A 21724-nucleotide genomic window follows, 5' to 3' on the forward strand; every position below is an offset into this window, starting at 1 on the left:
AAAAGTAGTATTTCCTTGTTATCCAACTTACATTAAAAACCAAAAGATGACTTGATAAAATGATCAGAATATAGTGTATGAAAACATTTTTCAATAAAAATGTTTTATTAATAATTAAATTATTAATTAAAATTATTTAAAACAATAAAAATGTTTTAATAATTTTTTGCACGGAGGAAAGTTTTTGCATAATGAGTCACTGTAAAAGGTCTTTTTATAGCATTTTATACAAGAGCATTTTTTTTTTCTTTTTTTCCGAGCTGGGGACTGAACCCAGGACCTTGCGCTTGCTAGGCAAGCGCTCTACCACTGAGCTAAATCCCCAACCCACTGTAAAAGGTCTTACAGCGATAAATATTTCACCACATTTTAACAATATTAGGACATTCCAGCACTGAGATCCTTCAATTTGGAATGACCAAGCTTAGCATCTTCATTTCTCATCTTCCTGAATACTGTTATTATAGTCATAAAAATCAGACCTATCATTTGTTCTGATAAGATGTGTCAGAAAGTTTATATTATTAGTCTTAATAAATCTTTAAAATGTTAGTTTTCCTTTTCATTATCATGTACAAACCCTGTAGAACAATGCATTCCACTGTGAGGGTTTCATACATGCACATTACTGACCTTGATATTCAGTATTTTTATTCCTTCTGTAAGTAGTGTGTTAGCAACTACTTAGGTGCCAAACACTTTTAATTTGTCCCATTAAGCATCCACAACAGGTGTTAAACATTGCGTTTATAATTTCTTCTTTTCATTGGTTTTTCTGGATATAGTAATTTATCAAGCTTTCTTTCAGGATTTGATAGTTTATACTTTCATTGGCGATAGACTGTAGATAGTATATTTTAGGATTGTTGCATTTTTTTTGTGTGTGTTTGAGTGTGTGTGTGTGTGTGTGTGTGTGTGTGTGTGTGTGTGTGTGTGCAATCGTGCATGTGTGCCACTTTGAGTGTTTGGATATCAGAACAACTTTCAGGACCCAGTTCTAGCCTCTGTTTCTGGTGAGCTGTGTACTCCAGGCTAGATATGGTGCTGCATAACTATAGTCCAATCCTTTGGGATTTGAAACAAGACAATCTTCACAAGTAGGAAGACAGTTTGATTCACATACTAAGTTCCTGTCCAGGTAGGGTATACACACAGTAGGATCTTGTGACACACACACACACACACACACACACACACAAAACTAAAAATTCCTCAAAATCTAATTAGCCAAATTATTAATCCATATTTTTAAACCTATTCATGGCTTTCCTTGTGACATATTGTCACATATATGTGATATATATTATGGATTGATCATATCTGACCTCCCAATGACTGCTTTATTATTTCCTCTCTTTCTTGTAGCCTCTGAAATCCTCATGTTCTTCTTTAATAGTCCCTCTACTACTTTTGTTTTGTCTTTTTTTTTTGTTTTTGTTTCCAGATTGTTGTTTCCACATATGAGTGAAAGTATGTGGTAGCTTTCTTTAGGTAAAACATTAATATGAATGGGGATTACACGGTTCCTCTTATGAATATTAAAATATTGAAAGAAAGATTTCATGATAGAAGAAATGAGAGATGTCCTAAGGACCTCTAAGAGTTATACTGTTGGAATAGTGTCTCTGACTCATCAATAATGACTCTGGGGGTCTCTGACAGCAGCTACTATGATTCGGAGTTTTGGGGATGTTTGCACTTGTGAACTAGGCTTTCTCGGGTATAGAACCCCCCCTTTTTTTTCTTTTGAAGAACTCTAAGAGTTCCCTTTCATACCTATTGCATCCTTTGTATACTATTGCTACAATGTAACTACACAAACAGATACATATACCTCTCACATTGAGTAATTGTATCCTTGTCTTGCCTTGGTGGAAACATTAGGTGGACAGGTTATCAAGGAGGAAAGGTCTGGAGTAGGCCTTCTAATAGTGTTCCTGTCTTTTTGGATGGTTACAAAACTAGTGCTCTGTACATTCCAAAGGAAACTACTGTTCTATTGCATATTCCAAATTATTTTCATAGTAGTCATATAGTTGTTAAGTCAGGTAAAAACTCCCCCAAGGTAATGGACTTGTAACAGTCTAAACCCTTTCCAATCCCTGGTGTTCTATATCAATAGAACTGATATCAATATATCAGCCTTACAGAAGGTTCAGTTTATTTCACCTGCATCATCCTGGAGTTTACATGTCAGGTCCCTCTTCTGATCCTGTGTCCAGACTGATTTTAGGGATCTCTCCTACCCTGTAATCATGTATTTTGATTCTGAAGTACTGAATCTCCACACTACCCCATCAATCTTGTTGCAGTATTTTTAAGTGGAAAAGTCCACTGTGGTCCACTATATACACCGCCAGGAAAGCTGCTCCAAAAACCCTGACCGTATTTTTCTCAAATACTTGGTTACTCCAGATTGGACCAGGTTTATCCCAGAAGGAAAACAGGTTTATCCCAGAACAAGGAACTGACACCTGTCCATTTGACTGTAACCCTCCAGGGAAAGGATGCTCTCTATTCTCCAACCCAACCCGGTCCCGCAGCCCCGCTTTTCAGTCGCCAATCAGGAAAGCTGTTACGTCTTAGCATCAACGGTCCAATGAGAAGCATGGATATTCGGAAGGTGCGGCCGTTGCCGCCATGTTTGAGTCCCGAGAAGCCCTTGAGAGGTGTTCTCTCCATCGACCTTGTTGACTGTGTTTTCACTTAGGGAGGACACCTGGATGCATCGGAAGCAGAAGATGGTGAGTGTGCCCTGGGCTCCTTGAATCGTTTGTGGCGGGTTTGTGACACTGCGGTGGCTTTGGCGTACTGTGGCGCTGCCGCCCTGACGTTCCCCTGGCGCTGTGCTGCTGAGTGTGATGAGTCTGTCACCGGTCCTGTCTTACCACCTGCTCTTGAATTGTGAGCAGAGAAGGCAACAGGGAGTCTGGGGCCCTGTCCTGTCGCCGTGAAGCTGTTTTACTGTAGTTCAGGTCTTGTCAGGATGAGTCCGGGTCACGAATTTGAGCTGCTGCAGACGTTGCAGCGCTGACAGGTTAGTGCTGCTCAGACTCCAACTATGCTGCGCGGGGGAAGTGGGTGGAGAGTTCTGTTTGCCCGCCCTTGTACTCCCACTCGACCTGCTTTAGCTTACCCCTGTGATCCTTCTGGGTTCTTTTTAAAAATTTCTCTTTAGTCTCGAAAATCAGTCCCTATTTCTCGTTCCAAGTCCTATATATTTCCAATAGCCTCTCTTCTAGCTTCATCATCATCATCATCATCATCATCATCATCATCATCATCATCATTCCCCCAGTTAGTGTTGCTAGTATGTGCATGGATGTTTGGAAAGGGAACCTTACCAGTGGCTACTTCTTCTAAACAGAACTATTCTCCAAAAATACTGTTAATTGCCAGTAACTACTTAGTAAGTTGTGGGCCTGGGCAGTACCTCTCCCCACAGCTGTTGTGAGCTCCTAAGTACAATAACCCTGCCATGTCCAGAAGACAGCATTTCACAGAACTCTTCCATGCCCAGCATTTCGCAGTATTTTTCTGTCTTCTCTGGTTCTTAAGCTCCTTTTGCCTCCTCTTCTGAGATGCTCCTTGAGCGGTGGTGGACGCAGCTGGGGGTTAGGTATAGATGTCCCATTTACAGCTGAGCACTTTGTCTTTTATTGTCAGCATTTCTTCTGACCTTTTATACATCTCTTTGTTGACTGCTCCTAGAATGAAAAAAAGAAAGAGAAAGGAAGGACCTGAAGTTGCTCCTAGGAATGGTGGAGGAGAAAGTTTATTGTAGATAACAGGGAGAGCATAGCCAGAGGCAGAGACATTTTGGAGAGTCCACAGTGGAGAGGACCCTGAGCCCTGTGAGGAGAAAGGAGGAGGGGAAAGGAGAGGGGAGAGAGGGGAACTGGATGCAGCAGCCAGGAGGCCAGAGGTACAAAGGTGAATGACCAAAATGGTTTAATGACATAGAGAATAACAGCCTTGGGCTGGAGAGTTCAGAGTAGGGGGCGATATGCCAGCCAAGAAGGCCCACAATGGATAGGTGCTGAGGGATGCTGGGAGAACCTGACAGTCAGTGCCTGCATTGACATGTTAAGTAGGCTCTTCATCCATTTGTTCCATGATTTGAGACTTAACACTGCCCTTTGTAGAAAGAAGCATCTGTGATCCAGGTTGAGTGCTAGTGGCCAGATCTGAGGCTAAATATAAATATTTGTAAGGCACACTGGCAGTGTGACAGTTTAGCAAAAGAACAAAATCAGGCACTGTCCTCGGACCTACGAACTCCTCAGCCGTTGTCTTTTGACCTTTATTATAGTACCAGACATGGAATTCCGTCCTGTGGAGGAGGCCTTGAAATACACTTTTAAAGGGGTTAGTTAGCTACCCTTGTAACATCTGTGGCTCTTGCCTGGCAGATCAGCATTGCCACACGGAGGGTCCAGCACGGGGTCAGTAAGACTGTTTATGCCTTTTCTCACCTCAGCAGCCTGCATCGCACCTTCAGGAACCTTGAAAGCTAGAGAGCAGCAGGATTTATTATGCCCTGCGGCCAGAGTCTGTGGCTCCTTCAGCGGTTCCCTTTAAAGCGTAGTTGTGATTGGTGACGAAAAGCAAGGACAGCGTCTGTGTGGTTTGGAAATCCCCGCTCCCTCTTTACAGTGTGGCATACCCTGTTCAGGCTCACATAATAGAACACATTTCTACTGTCTTTGTATTATGAAATAATAGAGGAAACCCCCTTTTTTCATTGGTTTTCTAAACATGAGATAGTGCAGGATAATTTCTCCGCACACATTCGCACGCACTGATCAGTCTTTAAGCCATCTCTGTAGTACTACAGGTATTGGCATCTTTATAAAATCTGTGTTTCAATCGACTACTTGTATTTATTTATTTCTGTGTATACATGGTGGGGACTGGGGAGATGCTGGTATGGTACAGCTGTGGAAGTCCCAGGACAGCTTGTAGGCATCTGTTTTCTCATACCATGTGGAGCCCAGATATCCACTCAGGCTATCACGCAGGTGGCAGGCACTTTAACTGACTAAGCCACCAGCCCCATCTGCCTCTTTTATATGTTACAGTAGAAGAGGTTGCCTGGGTTGCTGAACAGGATTCTTACTTCTGGGCATGGTGGCCAATCCTAGCATTTAGGAGGCAGAGGCAATCTCTAAGCTCAAAGCCAGCATGATCCAGTTGGTCTAGGCTACTGGGCTCTAGGTGAACCAGGGCTACGGAGTCATACTCTGTCTCCAAACAAAGGAGAAGAACAGAATGGATTCTTTTTCTATTGGGTAGCGTACATCCATTTTATCTGTTACAGTTTAACCCTCAGGTTTTCTTGTTAATTATTAGTTTAGATAACCTACCTAGAACTGAGTGTGGAGTAGTATGTTACTGTGTAGAGATATATTGACATTTTATGACTCCTGTGGAGTGGGCCTCAAATTCAGTCAGAAAGCTGTCGGTTACCTCCATAACTTTTTTAAAAAAGATTTCCCCAGCCCCCATACCTCCATAACTTTTTAAAAAAAGATTTGTTATACATAAGTACACTGTAGCTGTCTTCAGACACACCAGAAGAAGCCATCAGATCTCATTACAAATGGTTGTGAGCCACCATGTGGTTGCTGGGATTTGAACTCATCTCCTTCATAACTTTTAACTTGATGACTTTTGTCCCCCAACAGCCTCCATAAGACCTAAGGGATTATTATGAAATGTAGCCAGGAGGGGAAAAGCCTCAAGATCAGTCCAGCCTGATGTGTCAGTGTTTTGCTTATTGGCTTTTGTCTGAGCTCTGTTGCATTGTTTCTCTACTCACCTGCAGATGCACATCCTATCTCAGAATAGCACTGTTATACAATTGGCCTAGCTGAACATCATGCATGATTTGTTAAATTCTAGTGTGTGTGAGCTACACTTCACAGACTTATCTGTGTATATATGATGGTATATATGTATGTGTATGTTCACTTACTGTATTGAATTATGTACTGTATTATGCAGCCACAAAAATGTAAAACACATTGTACTAAAATAGATTGAACTAAAGATTGTACTATAAACATACTAAACTAGAGTCAGAAAGAATTTGTAAGATATGTTTTATTCCGTATGTCGAATCTGGAAGAAAATAAAAGACTTCAAAGTAGCAGGCAAAAAGTAAAAGGTAACCCTTAGGGTAGAGCATGGGACTAATGAAGAACAGCGAACATGGTGAAAGCCTGTAATTTACATGTAGGGAAACTTCATTGTGAGCTGCGTTGTTTTATAGCTTTTATATAGTTTTATATGCTAATAAAGACACTTTTAAGATCTGTTCCACTAGCAGTGTAAATATGCTGTGTGTCTCCATTAAGATGAGTAACTCATACTGTGAGTGTTTGTGATGGTGGAGTGACTCATCCCTACTCTTCCTGCTTTCCGGGTTTATCCTTATAATTTTTCACTATGCAGTGCTTTGCTGTTTGGGGGTTTTGAGACTGTGTTTCACTGTGTAACCCTGACTAGGCCTGGAACTCATCCTGTTGGAGGAGTCTGCCTGCCTCTGCTTCCTAAGCGCTGGGAGTAAAGATGTATGCCACTGTACTCAATCTGTACACTGTTATTACAGCTTTACTTAGAACTTTCAAAGAGTGACTGGTTATTACAAGCAAAAACATTCTAAGTTCTTTTCTTTGGCATGACTCACACTTGCTAATGTCTGCAGTTAAGATTAATTTATCTCCCAATATAAGTTAGCTGATACAGTGTTAGGACATTTTCAACAGGACTTTAGAGATGTTTAAAATAAAACAGTAGTCATAACACTAAGAATAAGCCCAAAGTATATTCTTTGTCATTAGAGAAATGTGACCTGGTATAGATTGCATTAAGGTTTTTATTATAGGAAATAAGAATGATGAGAATTGGGTAACCGGTGTTATGTGTAAACTATTGGTATTCAGTAGTTTTCATAACTACACATTTTACTTGTTAAGTTCCTCACCCAGGGCTGTGGATCTTGCTTCCTATGTTTTATTTTTAGCGGATATTTTCAGCCATGTCTTTACTTGTGACATTTTGTGTACACTTGTCCTTTGATGTGTAATTTGCATGCACTGCAGATACTCCCACTGTCCTTTAATTTTTGTGTATTACATGTTGTTGGCGCCAGCACCGACACAGTACCGAGAATCGGGCGAAAGCCTACGGGATGAAAGAAACACACACACATACACACAGGTTATCGTGTCAAGCCAGGAGAGGAGGAGAGGAAGAGAGACAGAGACAGAGGAAGAGTGGAAGAGTGGAAAAGCGGAAGGAAGAGTGAGAGTGAGGAAGAAGAGTGAGAGAGAGGAAGAAGAGTGAGAGTCTCCTGTAGCTTTATTCACCACTTATATACCCAAGTCTCCAGGTAGAAAATAACTGGGAAGCACAGTGGGAAACTCTGGCTCGCGACTACCTTGCTCATGACTTCGGTAACAAAAGACCGACTATGAGACCTGAATTAATTAGGGAGAAATCCAAGAAGACCAGCCTAAATCTCAAGGATAAAGGCTGAGGAAGTAAAAGGCAGAAGTAAATTGACCACCACCCAGGTGTGGTCCAGGTGTGTCGGTTCACATGCATCAGCCGGGCTCAGCAGAGGTCGTGCAGTGGAGAACGGGGTGTTTACTACTTGGTCTTTTCTTCCTGTGCCGTAAATACATGGGAGAGGCCTCTGTCCAACAATCCCATGACTTTTACTGTGGCCATGCAGTTACAAAGCGGCCAGGCCCAAATCCAATATGGCACTACAACATGTCTTTGTATATTCTGTCTGAGAACTTGTTCTCTCTCACAAGAAGTTAATTGCATAAATACAAAGGTTAGTTAACCAGTTAACCAGCTTTCAGACCGCTCAGGTTTTTATTTATTTATTTATTTATTTATTTATTTATTTATTTAGACAAAATCTAGCTGTTAGACAAGGGAGGGAAAAAGCTGGCTATACACATAGTCTAAGTTGGATTTCAGTGTTCCTTCTGTCTGTATCCACGTCACTATTTTGTAATTACATTTTCTGGAGTCCAGCTCCAGCAGGGTTCAGGTCCCAAAGAGAAGATAAGGAGCCAGTGAGGGAAGGAGACTGATAACATTCTGAGGGGAGTCAGGATAGCTCGTGTGTTTACTGAAAAATAAGAAGGGCACCCTTTTTAAATTCTATATTTGCATAGTAGCTTAAGCACAGGTAATGTTGAAAGCAGAATTAATGATTCTAAGAGAGGTATCATCTTTTTACAGATTGTTTTGAACCTATTTTAGCCCTGTAGTGCCATATTGGATTTGGGCCTGGCCGCTTTGTAACTGCATGGCCACAGTAAAAGTCATGGGATTGTTGGACAGAGGCCTCTCCCATGTATTTACGGCACAGGAAGAAAAGACCAAGTAGTAAACATTGGGTGTTCCACTGCATTTCTGCTGAGCCTTGATGCACGTGGAAGACACACCTGGACCACACCTGGGTGGTGGTCAATTTTTTGCCTTTTTGCTTCCTCAGCCTTTATCCTGAATTTAGGCTGGTCTTCTGGGATTTCTCTAATTCAGGTCTCATAGTTGGTCTTTTGTTACCGAAGTCTTGAGCCAGGTAGTCACGAGCCAGAGTTTCCCACTGTGCTTCCCAGTTATTTTCCACCTGGAGACTTGGGTATATAAGTGGTGAATAAAGCTACAGGAGTCTCTCACTATTCCTCCTCACTCTCACTCTTCCTTCCGCTCTCCATCTCTCTCTCTCTCTCTTCCTCTCTTCCTCTCTTCCTCTCCTCCTCTCCTGGCTTGACACGATAACCTGTGTGTATGTGTGTGTGTTTCTTTCATCCCGTAGGCTTTCGCCCGATTCTCGGTACCGTGTCGGTGCTGGCGCCGACATAGCCCCATTTTTTAGCATCCAGAATGAAAGACGTAATGAGCAGTATTTTTCTTTGAAGCCAAAGCAGTGAGTTCAGCAAACATCTAAGTCCCTGTTTTCTAAGGTTCAGTAAGGTACCCGGTGCTCCGTGCTGTTTCTGCCAGCGACACCCTCAGCCTCTGTGGTCAGGGCTGCCGGACACTGAGTGCTGAGAAACAAGCTTATAAAAGCTATTCTCATCCCTCAGGGGGCAGTGCGTGGCCATATAGCATAGTAAGCGCTAGCTGTTTCCTAATGCGTTTCCTATGGGCCTGTACTTCTCATAGGCTCCCCAAAGAGCAGGTTCTGATATCTTCCTGGTTTTCCAGGATGCTGTAGCATCCTATTCCTTCAGTGCCTGCTCCTGTACGTGGACGGCAGCGTGGGATCGAGCCAGTGTGGCTTCTTGATATAGTCTGCTTCTCGTGGAGCATATCAGATCTTGCCATTCATCCTGTAAGTCATGCGCCTAGGGAATCAATCGTGGACACTATTCTGTACTTACCAACTGTACTCTTGCCCTCAGCTGCTGAGGCCTCAGGTCTGGGTGCCTTGTTTCTATCAATTGTGTGCTTTCACCCTTGGGACGGGTGTGCCTACGTGTTCCTGGAACCATCTTTCAGTTAAAAAATCTTTAATTTCTCTATTCTTGGTGTAAGTGGGTGGGAGGCAGGGGGTTGGAGGTGAGAGCACACAAAGAGTAGAAGTAGGCAAAGATTTTTTCAAAAGAAATATGTTCTTTAGAGAGACTGCCAGTGTATACATTAACATTTTCTACTAAAGTCTGTACAAAATACCCCAAAGGAAAACAGCATACAGAAACTCCCATTACATATTGTGAAAATCATCATGCAGTTGAAAGAATGCTGGAGAATTGTGGTCTGTGATACTGGTCTGCTGGGATTTTGTCCAGTAGCCCTCCACATCATACTTTGAGATTACTACATGTACCACATGATTCTACTTCCTTTTAAAAAGGATTCTCTTATATATCACGACTGCATTTTCCCCTCCCTACTTTCTCCCAGTCTCCCACCAACCTCTCCTCTCCCTCAGATTCCCCCACCCACTTCAGAAAGGATCAGGCCTCCCACAGAACATTGACCAGACTTTAGCACCACAAGTTATAATAAGACCAGGCACATACTTTCATATTAAGGCTGGATGAGGCAATCCAATAGGAGAAAAGAGCTCCCAAAACCAGACAAAAGAATCAGACAGCCCCCGCTCCCACTGCCAGGAATACCTCAAGAACATCAAATTACACAATCATAACATGTGTGCAGAGAGCCTAGGTCGGACCCATATAAGCTCCCTGATCTCTGGAAGCCACGTGAGTCCTGGTCAGTTGATTCTGTGGACTGTTCTTGTGATGTCTTTTACCCCTTTGGCTCCTCCAGTCCTTCCTTCTCCTCCTTCGAAGGACTCCCCGAGGTCTGCCTAATATTTGGCTTTTGGACTTTGCATTTGCTTCCACAAATTGCTGGATGAAGTCTCTCTGATCTCTCTCATGACAGTTATGCTAGGTTCTAGTCCCAGCATATCTTGCATGCAGGACCAAGTGTAGATCAAAGGTTTAAGATGGTTGGTTCACGGATATAGATCTCTTCTGAGAGACACAGCCAGAATACAGCAAATACATAGGCGAATGCCAGCAGCAAATCACTGAACTGAGAACGGGACCCCCGTTGAAGGAATCAGAGAAAGAACTGGAAGAGCTTGAAGGGGCTTGAGACCCCTTATGAACAACAATGCCAAGCAACCAGAGCTTCCAGGGACTAAGCCACTACCTAAAGACTATACATGGACTGACCCTGGACTCTGACCTCGTAGGTAGCAATGAATATCCTAGTAAGAGCACCAGTGGAAGGGGAAGCCCTTGGTCCTGCCAAGACTGAACCCCCAGTGAACGTGATTGTTGTGGGGGGGCGGTAATGGGGGAGGATGGGAGGAATACCCATATAGAAGGGAACTAGGGGTTAGGGGGATGTTGGCCTGGAAACCGGGAAGGGGAATAACAATTGAAATGTAAATAAGAAATACTCAAGTTAAAAAAGATGGAAAAAAAAAAAAAGATGGTTGGTTCAGCTACCATGTTGCCTCTTACTAGGAGTCTTTGCTAAGATCACCCTCATAGAGTCCATGGAGTTTCCATTGCACTAGGATTCTTCCTTGCCTCTGAAATGCCCCACAATTCCAGTGCTTTCTCCCAGTATTCTTCCCCCGTCCCCAATCTGATATCACCCTTGTATTCCCAGCACCACCTTCCTCAATCCATCTGCAACATCTGTTGTTTTCTCTTTGTATCTCCGTCTCCCTACACCCCTTAGGCTTTCCTTGTTATTTAGCTTCTCTATGCTACAGATTGCAGCTAATGTCCACTTAAAAGTGAACACACACTGTGTTTGTCTTTGTGGGTATGGGTTGCCTCCCTCAGGATGATTTTCTTTTTCTAGTTCCATCCATTTGCTTTATCCATTCTCTGGTTGAGGGACATTTAGGTTGTTTCAAGTTTCTCTTTATTAGGTATAAAGCTGCTATAAACTTAGTTGAGTAAATACCCTTGTGGTAGGCTGGAGTCTCCTTTGTGTATTTGTCTAGGAATGGTTTAGCTGAGTTTTGAGGTAAAACTGTTTCCAATTTTCTGAGGAACTATCAAATTGGTTTCCAGAGCAGTTGTACAAATTTGTACTCCCACCAGCAATGGAAGCGTGTTCCCCTTGCTCCACATCCTTCCCATCATGGGCTGCCACTTGTGTTGTAAGATGGAATCTCACAGCTGTTTTGATTTGCATTTCCCTGATGGCTAAGGATATTAAGTGTTGCTCAGCCATTTGAGATTCCTCTGCTGAGAAATAGAGAAACATTGGGTACTATTTCATCTTCCCCATTTCTTATGAACCTTGCTTGTTGCCAATGGCATAGTCACTGTGTATAGCAATCAGATTCATTGTTGATCAAGGTCTTCTCTCTTATTAATGAATTTCTGTTTAAATTTAATTTTTTTACATTTTTATTGGTTATTTTATTTATTTATATATCAAATGTTATCCCCTTCCCAGTTTTCATTCTGAAAACCCCTTATCTCATCCCCCCTACCCCTGCTTTTATGAGGGTGCTTCCTCACCCATCCACTTCCGCCTCACCATACTAGCATTCCCCTGTGCTGGGGCATCAAGTCTTCACAGGACCAAGGGTCTCCCCTCCCACTGATGCCAGATAAGGCCATCCTCTGCTATGCGGGTGGAGCCATGGATCTCTCCATCTGTACTCTTTGGTTGGTGGTTTAGTCCCTGGCTGCTCTGGGAGGTCTGGGAGGTTGATCTTGTTCTTCCAATGGGGTTGCAAACCCCTTCAGTTCCTTCAAGCCTTCCCCTAACTCCTCCATTGGGGTCCCTGTGCTCAGTCTGATGATTGGCTGCAAGCATCCACATTGTATTGGTCAGGATCTGGCAGAGCCTTTCAGGGGACAGCTATATCAGGCTCCTGTCAGCATGCACTTCTTGGCATCAGCAATAGAGAGTGGGTTTGGTGACTCCAGATATGTTGGATCCCGAGGTGGGGCAGTCTCTGGATCGCTTTTCCTTCAGTCTCTGCTCCACTCTTTGTCCCTGTATTCCCTTCAGAAAGGAGCAGTTCTGTTTGAATTTCATGTCACTGAAATCTACTGTTCTCTGTTCTGTTCATCTTGTCTTTATGTGTAGTACCCTAAGTAGTATTGTTTCAAAATGTGTCATATTTTTTTTATTTTTCTAGTATTTGCTATCCAGCCTAGGCAGGTCTTGAATTTAAGGTCTTGAATTTGGTCATCTGAATCAAACTATCATTTTCTTATTCCTAGTGCTTTTAATGGTAGCAAACATTATTACATACAGGTTTTGATGAGTATTCTTGTTAACAGTCTAAAAGTTTTGTGGGAATTACATGATTTCACACAGCCATGATATAATTTTTTTCCTCGCTGTGGTGTCATTGTCCACTGACATTTCTTTTAAAACGCATATTATTTGTAATTGAGGACAGAGAATTGTCATTTGTAAGTCTTACTTACTATTAAATCAAGGTTGGTCTATGAAAACCCACCTGTTTTACATTAATACTTTTATAAGATCATTTTATAGTATCAGTTTTCTTAATGATGCCACTCATGTTGAATACATCATGAGAGAATGTGATCAAGTGACCACTAGGTGGCAAATTTTGTCAGTTGATGTTTCCTTTCATCTTTGAGACCAATGATAGATTTTTCATGTGAACCTTCTTTGGGGTTTTGTATTATAATGACCACGTTTCAGTATTTAATGACAAGGATAATAGTTTACAAAATACTGTTTTATCTTGTTATAAACTTGTGAGTAGCAGTGAGCTCCTCTTTAAAGAATTGAGCTGGTTGTATCCATTTTATGTGAAATATCTAGGCTTTAGAAGTAGATGAAGTTTGCTGACAGACATTAATAATTGTGCATGCTCAGCAGAACTGATGTTTATTCTGGGTTCTAAGTTTTAGAAACTTGTGCTGGAAGGTACAAAGAGTAGTTTGAAACCAGCATCACCACAAAGCATGTGATACATTTTTCCTTTACTATATAGACATACAGTATCCTTAGAACTGTGTGACAAGATGAGAGGATAATTAATAAACTTATAGTGGCTATGATATACAGTGAATATACTAAGAAAGCATGAAGGAAACATATCAAGTCACTGATGTATTTGCAGTTTTTTTCATCATTCATCTAATAACTGCATTTTAATAATATCTATGGATAATTTTAGGAGCCAGTGACCTTTGAGGATGTGTCTGTGAACTTCAGTCTAGGAGAATGGGCTCTGCTGGATTCCTACCAAAAGAAGCTCTACAGAGATGTGATGATGGAGACCTTTATGAACCTGATCTCCATAGGTAACAACAACAACAAGAACAACTACCACCACCACCAATATAATTTCTTTTCTTATTCATGTGGAGAAAAACTGTTTCTTAGTCATCTGTATAATTTTATGACTTGAAATGTTGAATGGGAACATGGTGGTAAATATAACATTATACCAGAAAGAAGGAAGTTATGACTTGTATAAAAGGATGAATAATGTAATGATTTCTTACTGTTCTTTTTTAGGAAAGACAGAGGAAGAAAGTATGGATGTGAATTACCAGATGCTCCAGAGAAATCGGAGGTAATTTATACATACAGAAAGGCAATTTGTATCAGATATTTGAGAAGGACAAGTCAGAGAAATAAGAAAGTGATCCAAGTGGATCAAAATGTAAATTGACTTAACTTCAAAGTTTTTTGTCAACCATTACTGGGCTTGAGAATTCCACAAGGATGATCCTAACTCTCATGTAGTACTTATGTGGATTTTGTGGCCTACACCTCTTACTGAACTTTTGAGGGAGCAGTAGCAGAAAGAATTCACCTTTAGCTATTTTCCAGTGGTTCATTATACAAAACTGCCTTTTGTGTAGAAAAGTATTTGATGTACTGTTAGCTTTGGGCTTTATGAATATAAGGTTTGTGTGTGAAGAAAGGTAAGTTTGGAGTTTAAATCAAAATCCATCTTTAGTAAATTTTACAAAGGATGTTCAACCATTTAGAATTTGATATATGATCTGCATATTGCATTAGGAAAGTTCACCTTTGTTCACTGTGTCATAGACAATTTTATCAAAATAAGCCTACAGAACCTTTTGTGATTGTGTGCTGTCCTCAGCACTTCTTGCCGAGTGTTTAGTTCTTTTATGTTCATAAATTGTAATAAACTCAGTGCCTTCTTACTTGTCTTGGGACAGGCCTAGTTTCCACTCAATTGCTTACTTCCTGCATACTTTCTGTCTCCTGAATACTGCAATAACAGATAGAGGCCACAGAATCCATCATGTAGTACTTACCTAGCTATTAAACAGAAATAATGCTCCTCTCTCTCTCTCTCTCTCAGAATTCAGGTGGTTGAGAAATTCTGTGACTGTGAACATGGTAGTCAGTGTGGAAAGACCCACCAACAGAAGACAGAGCATATTGCTAATAGGGAGAGTCGTCCTGCAATCACAGCCTATGAAAGCAGTGTGAATGTAAAAGACATCAATGGTCACTCATCTTCAGATGCGCTCCTTAGAGGTCAAAATGAAGAGAAACCATACGGATGCCGAGAACTCATGGGAAAGGCTATTAAAAGTGAAAAATGTTGGAAAGATGTTATTTATTCTGAATCCTTCCAGACACTTGAGAGGGTTCATGCTACAGAGAACATTTGTGAAAATAAACACACCAATGAATCTTACAGGATTCCCACTTCTCATCAAGATTATGAGAGAACTCACACTGGAGATGAGCTACACGAGTATAAACAATTTGAGAAGACCTTAACGGGAGAAAGTTATATTCAAATATACGAAAGGATCCATACTGGAGAAAAACCATTTGCATGTAAGCAGTGTGGAGAAGTCTTTGTTAATTCCAGTCACCTGACCAAACATCAGAGAATTCACACAAGAGAGAAAACATACTCATGTAGACATTGTGGTGAAACTTTCCTGTATTCATATGTAAACATTGTGGTGAAACTTTCCTGTATTCCACGGCCCGTCATAATCATGAAAAAACTCACAAAAGAGAACGTAGTTTCATATGTAAACATTGTGGGAAAGCATGCATCCACTCTTATCAACTTCTTCAGCATGAAAGACGTCACACTCGAGAAAAACGTTACACATGTGATCAATGTGGCAAAGCATTTAGACGGTCCTCAAACCTTCACAAACATGAAAGAATTCACAGTGAAAAGAAACGTTATGCATGTAAACATTGTGGGAAAGCTTTTATCACTGCGGGCAACTGTTACAACCATGAAAGAATTCACACTGCAGAGAAAACGTATGTTTGCAAGCTGTGTGGGAAAGGATTTACACTTCCCTCACCTTCGAAAACATGAAAGATGTCACACTCGAGAAAAATGTTACACATGTGATCAATGCGGCAAAACATTTAGACGGTCCTCAAACCTTCACAAACATGAAAGAATTGTGAAAAGAAAATATGCATGTAAACATTGGGAAAGCTTTTTTACCAGTCACGGGCAACTGTTCACCATGAAAGAATTCTGTATGTTTGCTCATTAAAGGCATCATACCTTCGAAAAAAAAATCACACTGGAGAGAAACCATAAATATTGTGGGAAAGCCTTCACCCATTCTAGTGCTCATTACAAGCATGAAAAAATTCACACTAGAGAGAAACCATATGTATGTGTAGAGTGTGGGCAGGCATTCACCTTTTCCAAATCCCTTCAAATACATGAAAGAACTCATACTACTAGAGAGAAATTTTATGAGTGTAACCAGTGTGGGAAAGCTTTTACATGTTTCTTATACCTTCGAAGGCATGAAAGATCTCACAGTGGGAAGAAACCCATTGGGTAGAACTCGTACCTGTGTAAGCTGTGTAACTAGTCAACTTGCTGTTGAGAATATTTATTTATTTATCATTTGTTTGTTTATTTGTATGAGGTTTGGGGTAAGAATACACTTGCCTCAATATGGGGAGCAGCAGACAGCTTTCTGGATTCAGTTCTCATGTTTCTTTTATGTGAGTCCTGATGATGGAGCTCAGATCCTTAATCTCAACAACCCGAACGACCCTTCTGAGCCATCCCACCAGCATTTAACTTGCTTTCTTTATGAATGACAATTCTTAAATAGGTTTTATATTTTGTAATTTTCTATGTATACTTTTTCCAACAAACTAGTGGATAGATGGGGCTTGAAGGATGGCTCAATAGTTGTTTACTCGCTGTGATTGCAGAAAGAGGACCTGGCTTGAATTCACAGCACCCATGTGGTGACTCACAGCCATCAGTAACTCCAGTTCCTCGTGATCTGACATCCTCTTCTGAGTTCTGAACATTGTGTATACATACGACAGGCAAAATACATAAGATAATAAGCCTTTAAAAGAATGAAGATATACTGGATATAACTTATAAGTGTAATTTTCCCCATAGGTGCAAGTGTATATAGATGCATACCTGCCCTTGCATCAGGCACCATAGTGTATACCTTTTATTCCAACACTGGGGACAGAGGCTAGAAAATTATAACACTAAATATAGGGGTTTTGAATACAATTTGTGAGAGTTGAGAAAAGACCATTTACAACCAAATTAAGTTGTCACTGTTAAAACATGAGAGGTCCAGGTGTGCCGGCACACACCTTTTATTTACCACTTGGAAGGAGGAAAGAGTGAGGCAGGTCTGTCTGGACTCCAGGCCAGTCAGGGATACTAGACCCTGCCTCAAAAAAGGTGGGGGTGGGGTGGGGCGCTAGTTTAACATAGCTACTTTTAGGTCAGCCCGAGCTACATGAAACTCAGAAAAAAAATGTTGTGAAGAGGTAAAAATTCTAAATTTTCTTATACAATTGGATTTTGCAAACGTGAGTGTAAATACCTTAAGCAAATTAACATATGCAAATAAAATATTCCTGAAATGATCACAAAAAATTAAGTACATGTTACTCATGTTTAATGTTTATAATACTTGCCTATTCTTACTCAAGACTTCTTGACTGTATCATACTTCTTTTTTCATTGAAAGTATAACTTAGTGAATAATTTATGATTGCACATGACTGTCATCCCTGCTGTATAAAAATCTGAGATGAGAGAGTAAACTTAAGCTCACATTTGAAGGAGCAAAAACATTAACTCTTTGAATTGTGATAATGGAACTTTTGCCAAATCAATTGCGTTTCGGCCAGGTAAACTGGTATCTCTAACGGGTGGTAAGTCATGAGGTGATGCGTTACCCTTTGCTGGAGAGCTGTATTGAGTTCATTGATTGAAAAGCATTTACAGTCTGGCAGGCTATATTTGCAGACACTTTCTGAAGTTGCAGTTGGTTACTCCCCACATGTGTCTTTAGGTTTGTTGGTCCCCAGTGTACATTTGGGTGTCCGGGAACAGTCTCCTCAACACATGAGACCTGAGGATAGAACTCAGGTTGTCAAGCTTTTGATGTGTACGCTTTTCACCAGCCCTTTAAGTAGTTTTTGAGTAGCTGTATTTGATGTGAGATTGAAAATGTATCAGTGTTCCTTTTTTGTTGTTTTGTTTTTTAATACAGTGTATCCCTGGCTCTCCTGGCATATGCTCTGTATACCAGGCTGGCCTCAAACTTGGAATCTGCCTGCTTCTGCCTCCGAGTGCTGTATCACAGGCATGCGCTACCACCACCCAGTGTGATGTCTATTTTCTCCAAATAACAGAATTTTGGGGTTTTGTTATTTGTGTGTGTGTGTGTGTGTGTGTGTGTGTGTGTGTGTGTGATACATGTGATGTATTAGTGGTTAGTGCAGATATGTAAGAGTGGAAGTCAGAAGACAGCCTTTAAGAGTTGTTACTTTGATAGGCTGGAGTGCCTGCTGAGCCCTGCTACCAACCCCAAATAAGATTTTTCTTTACAGTTTTTAAGCACTGTAACTAATTTTAAGGAATATTTTATAGTATTGAAAATGTTGCACACGTATGTTTCAACTGTTAAGAGCATGTACTGATGTTGCCTAGGATCTGAGTTTAGTTCCCAGAACCTGTGTCCAGCAGCTCAGAGCCACATCCAACCCCGACTCTGCTGGATGCAAGGTACCTACTTCCCAGGAGACTGGCACTCCATTCAGTATAGTTTGGTTTTGTTATTGTTGAGCAGTACTGAGGGGTTGAATATAATTATATCATCTTAAATAATTTTCTTACATGGAAGACTGTAGTAAGAAGATGTATATCACGTTCACAAGTTAACCTCATCTCAAAAATGTTCATTGCAGGATGTGTTGGCACACTCCTTTCATCCCAAACTTGGCAGATCTCTGAGCTTAAGGCCTACCTAGTCTACATAGGAAGTTTCATAAGACTGACTTCTTATAGGCGTTCATTAAATATATTGGATTCTGTCTTCCATCAGTATCTTTTAGCTTCACAAGTCTTATAAAACAACATTCAAATCAGTTATGGTAAAGAAAAATGTAAATGAGATGTGTGTTGAATACATCCAAACTAGTGAACATTATTACCCCATAGCCTGCACTGTTAAGGCTTCAGTCACTTGGTGTAAAGTTGGTTAAAAACATGGAGATTTTTAAATAAAGTATTCATTGTGTGTAATCTATATAGTACCAGTTTTGTCCATGTGGACACAATCATCATAACAGAGATCACTGCTGATATTCGTAGGCATCAGAAGGTACAATTTAGCAAGCATGTTGTTACCCAAGAAGAAAGCCAACTTCAGAAGACGCAGCTCTCCTTGCCTTTTTTACACCCTTTTATTAAAAATAGATTATTTTCTCATGCAATATACCCTAACTGCAGTTCCCCTCCCTCTACTCTCACTTCCCCTCTCCTCTGGATCCACTCCCTTCTCATTAGAAAAGAACAGTTTTCTAAGAGATAACGAAAGGGCAAAATCATCACATCAAAGCCGGACAATCCGCCCCTCAGAAATAGAGGCCCACTTCTTTGCTCTCAGGAGTCCAATAAATACACTGAGCTGGGAGCTGGAAAGCACACACGTAAGACCTGATGCAGGCCAACCTAGGACCTGCGCTTGCTGCTTCTGTCTCTGCGAGTTCACATGAGCTTGTTCTGGTGACTTACATTTCTTCTTGATGTTATACTCTGCCTTTTCCTTGGGGTTCCCTGAACTCAGGGGTGGGTGGGGTAGACAGCTCCTTTAGAGATGTAGGCCAAAGTTCTCTAATGCTGTCCCTGGGTCTCTATCTCTCTCTACTGACCCGTGTGTGTGTTCAAGACAGCTCACCATTGACTGACCTAGCTGCCCTTGAGCTTACAGTTGTCCTGCTCCTGCATCCCTAGTTCTGGGACTGGAGGTATAAAGCATCACACCCAGCCTTTCTTTGCTTTTCAACTGACATCAAAACAAACAAACACACCCAGTCAGATCTTGGCAAGTCATCTTTCTTAGCCTAGGAGAAATAGACAAATCTATTTACATAGACGACTTACAATCTTGATCTCATGGCTATTGAGACAAAAAGTTGAGGTTTCCTGGCATAAGCTGAGTGATGGCCAGAAATAGCACCACTTGTGTTAGATATCATTTTTCTATATAGTCATAAGGAACCTGAATTGCACATATGAAATAGAGGCATTCTTTGTATAAAAGTTATGAGAAAACTAATCTGTTGATAATTCAGTTAGTAACATAAGGTAGTGAGAAAACTAAATATTTATGTGATGCAAATGAAAGATTGGTTCTTTTAAACAGTCTTTAATCTTTTTTTTACAGTCCAGATTTTATTCCCCGTCCTGGTCCACCCTCTGACTGTTCCTCATCCCACACCTCCCCCGCATCCCCTCGTCTTCACGAGGATGTTCCCCCCAGCCCTGAAAGATCAGTTTTTAAACACATACTCAACATGTTGAGCCTTGACTTTAATCCCCATTGCTGCCAATAGAACAACAACAACAAAAAACAAATATTAAACTAAGGGTTAATAAAGTAAATTTGTAGATATGATTTCCTTAGAGGCAAACTGTACTTCATTTGTCTCCAGAATGATAGCACAAACTTACTACACAAAGGTAGCAGCAGTTCGTGGAGTTCTTCTGTATTATTGTGAATGGTATCTTGGATAAAAATGAGGTGCTAGTTGCACAGATTTGTTTACAACTAGGTATTCTACTGCATTTATTTACATGCCGATATTTGTACCAGTATCCTACTGTTTTGCTACTGTCTCTGTGGAATAACTCAAAATCTGATATGGTGGTAGCACCAGCATTGTCTGTCTGTCTGTCAACCTATCAGGATTGCTTTGGTTATCTATTGTCCTTTGTGCTCCCATATGCATTTTTGAGTATTTTCCCCCTATGAACAATATCTTTAATATTTTGAACTGATTGTATGGTGCCCCGGCCTGCAAGGTAGTCAGCGGAGGTTGGGGACCACCTAGGAGAGAATGGGGACCAGAGACACGAAGAAGGACACCAAGACAAGAGTGTGATCAAGGTGACAATTTTCTTTTTTTCCCCAAGGCTGAATTTATACCATAGCAGGGGTAACAGAGGGAGGGGGGAAGTGGGAAGCATCTATGCAAGTCAAGGACACAGAGTCTTGTGATCAGCTGATGTCAGCAGGATGTTGGTTTCTCAGAAAGGTCACAGGTGTGTCATATCACTGGGCATCCTGACCACCAGATTTGTATTAGTCTTCTGCAGCTGGCCGGGGATTTTCCGTGAACCTAGTCATACTTAACTCTAACTATACTATTAACATCAATAATGGAGGGTTTTAAGGGCATCGCTCCCTACAGTATGGAATATGTTAATTACTTCTCTTCTTACATTAATTCTGCTAATCCATAACTATGGTGATTCTTTCCATCTTGTACTGTTGTCATTAATTATTTTCTTTAATGTTTTAAAATTCTCATTGTAGCTATGGTTTTATGCTTCTAAGAGTGGTGTTTGTCAGATATTTCTGGTGGAGTTTTTAGAATTTCTTTGTTGTTGATCAAATTTTTGCAAATAAGGATATTTTCACTTCTTCCTGTTTAAAGATCTATTTATTTTTATTTATATGAGGACACTGTAGCTGTTTCAGACACACCAGAAAAGGGCATCAGATCCCATTACAGATGGTTGTGAGCCACCATGTGGTTGCTGGGAATTAACTCAGGACCTCTGGAAGAGCAGTCCTTAATCCTTAGCAATCTCTCCAGTCTCCTGCTTATAGTCATTTTGATTTCTTTCTCTTTATAATTACTCCACCGAAGTTATCGCACACTAAATTGAACTAACAAT

At 40.9% G+C, this 21724-nt stretch overlaps 1 protein-coding gene across 1 annotated transcript; it reads left to right on the forward strand.

The window, feature by feature from the left end:
• The first annotated feature begins 2618 nt into the window (after positions 1 to 2618).
• On the forward strand, positions 2619 to 17608 carry LOC116906935 (zinc finger protein 709-like). The gene is given in 6 exon segments (XM_032909862.1): positions 2619 to 2744; positions 13685 to 13811; positions 14029 to 14086; positions 14849 to 15450; positions 15453 to 15825; positions 15827 to 17608. Coding segments are annotated over 6 exon segments (1683 nt in total). The 5' UTR covers positions 2619 to 2723; the 3' UTR covers positions 16329 to 17608.
• Positions 17609 to 21724: the final 4116 nt, after the last annotated feature.

The sequence above is a fragment of the Rattus rattus genome, chromosome 1 (genome assembly GCF_011064425.1).
Source record: "Rattus rattus isolate New Zealand chromosome 1, Rrattus_CSIRO_v1, whole genome shotgun sequence".
Lineage (NCBI taxonomy): Eukaryota > Metazoa > Chordata > Mammalia > Rodentia > Muridae > Rattus > Rattus rattus.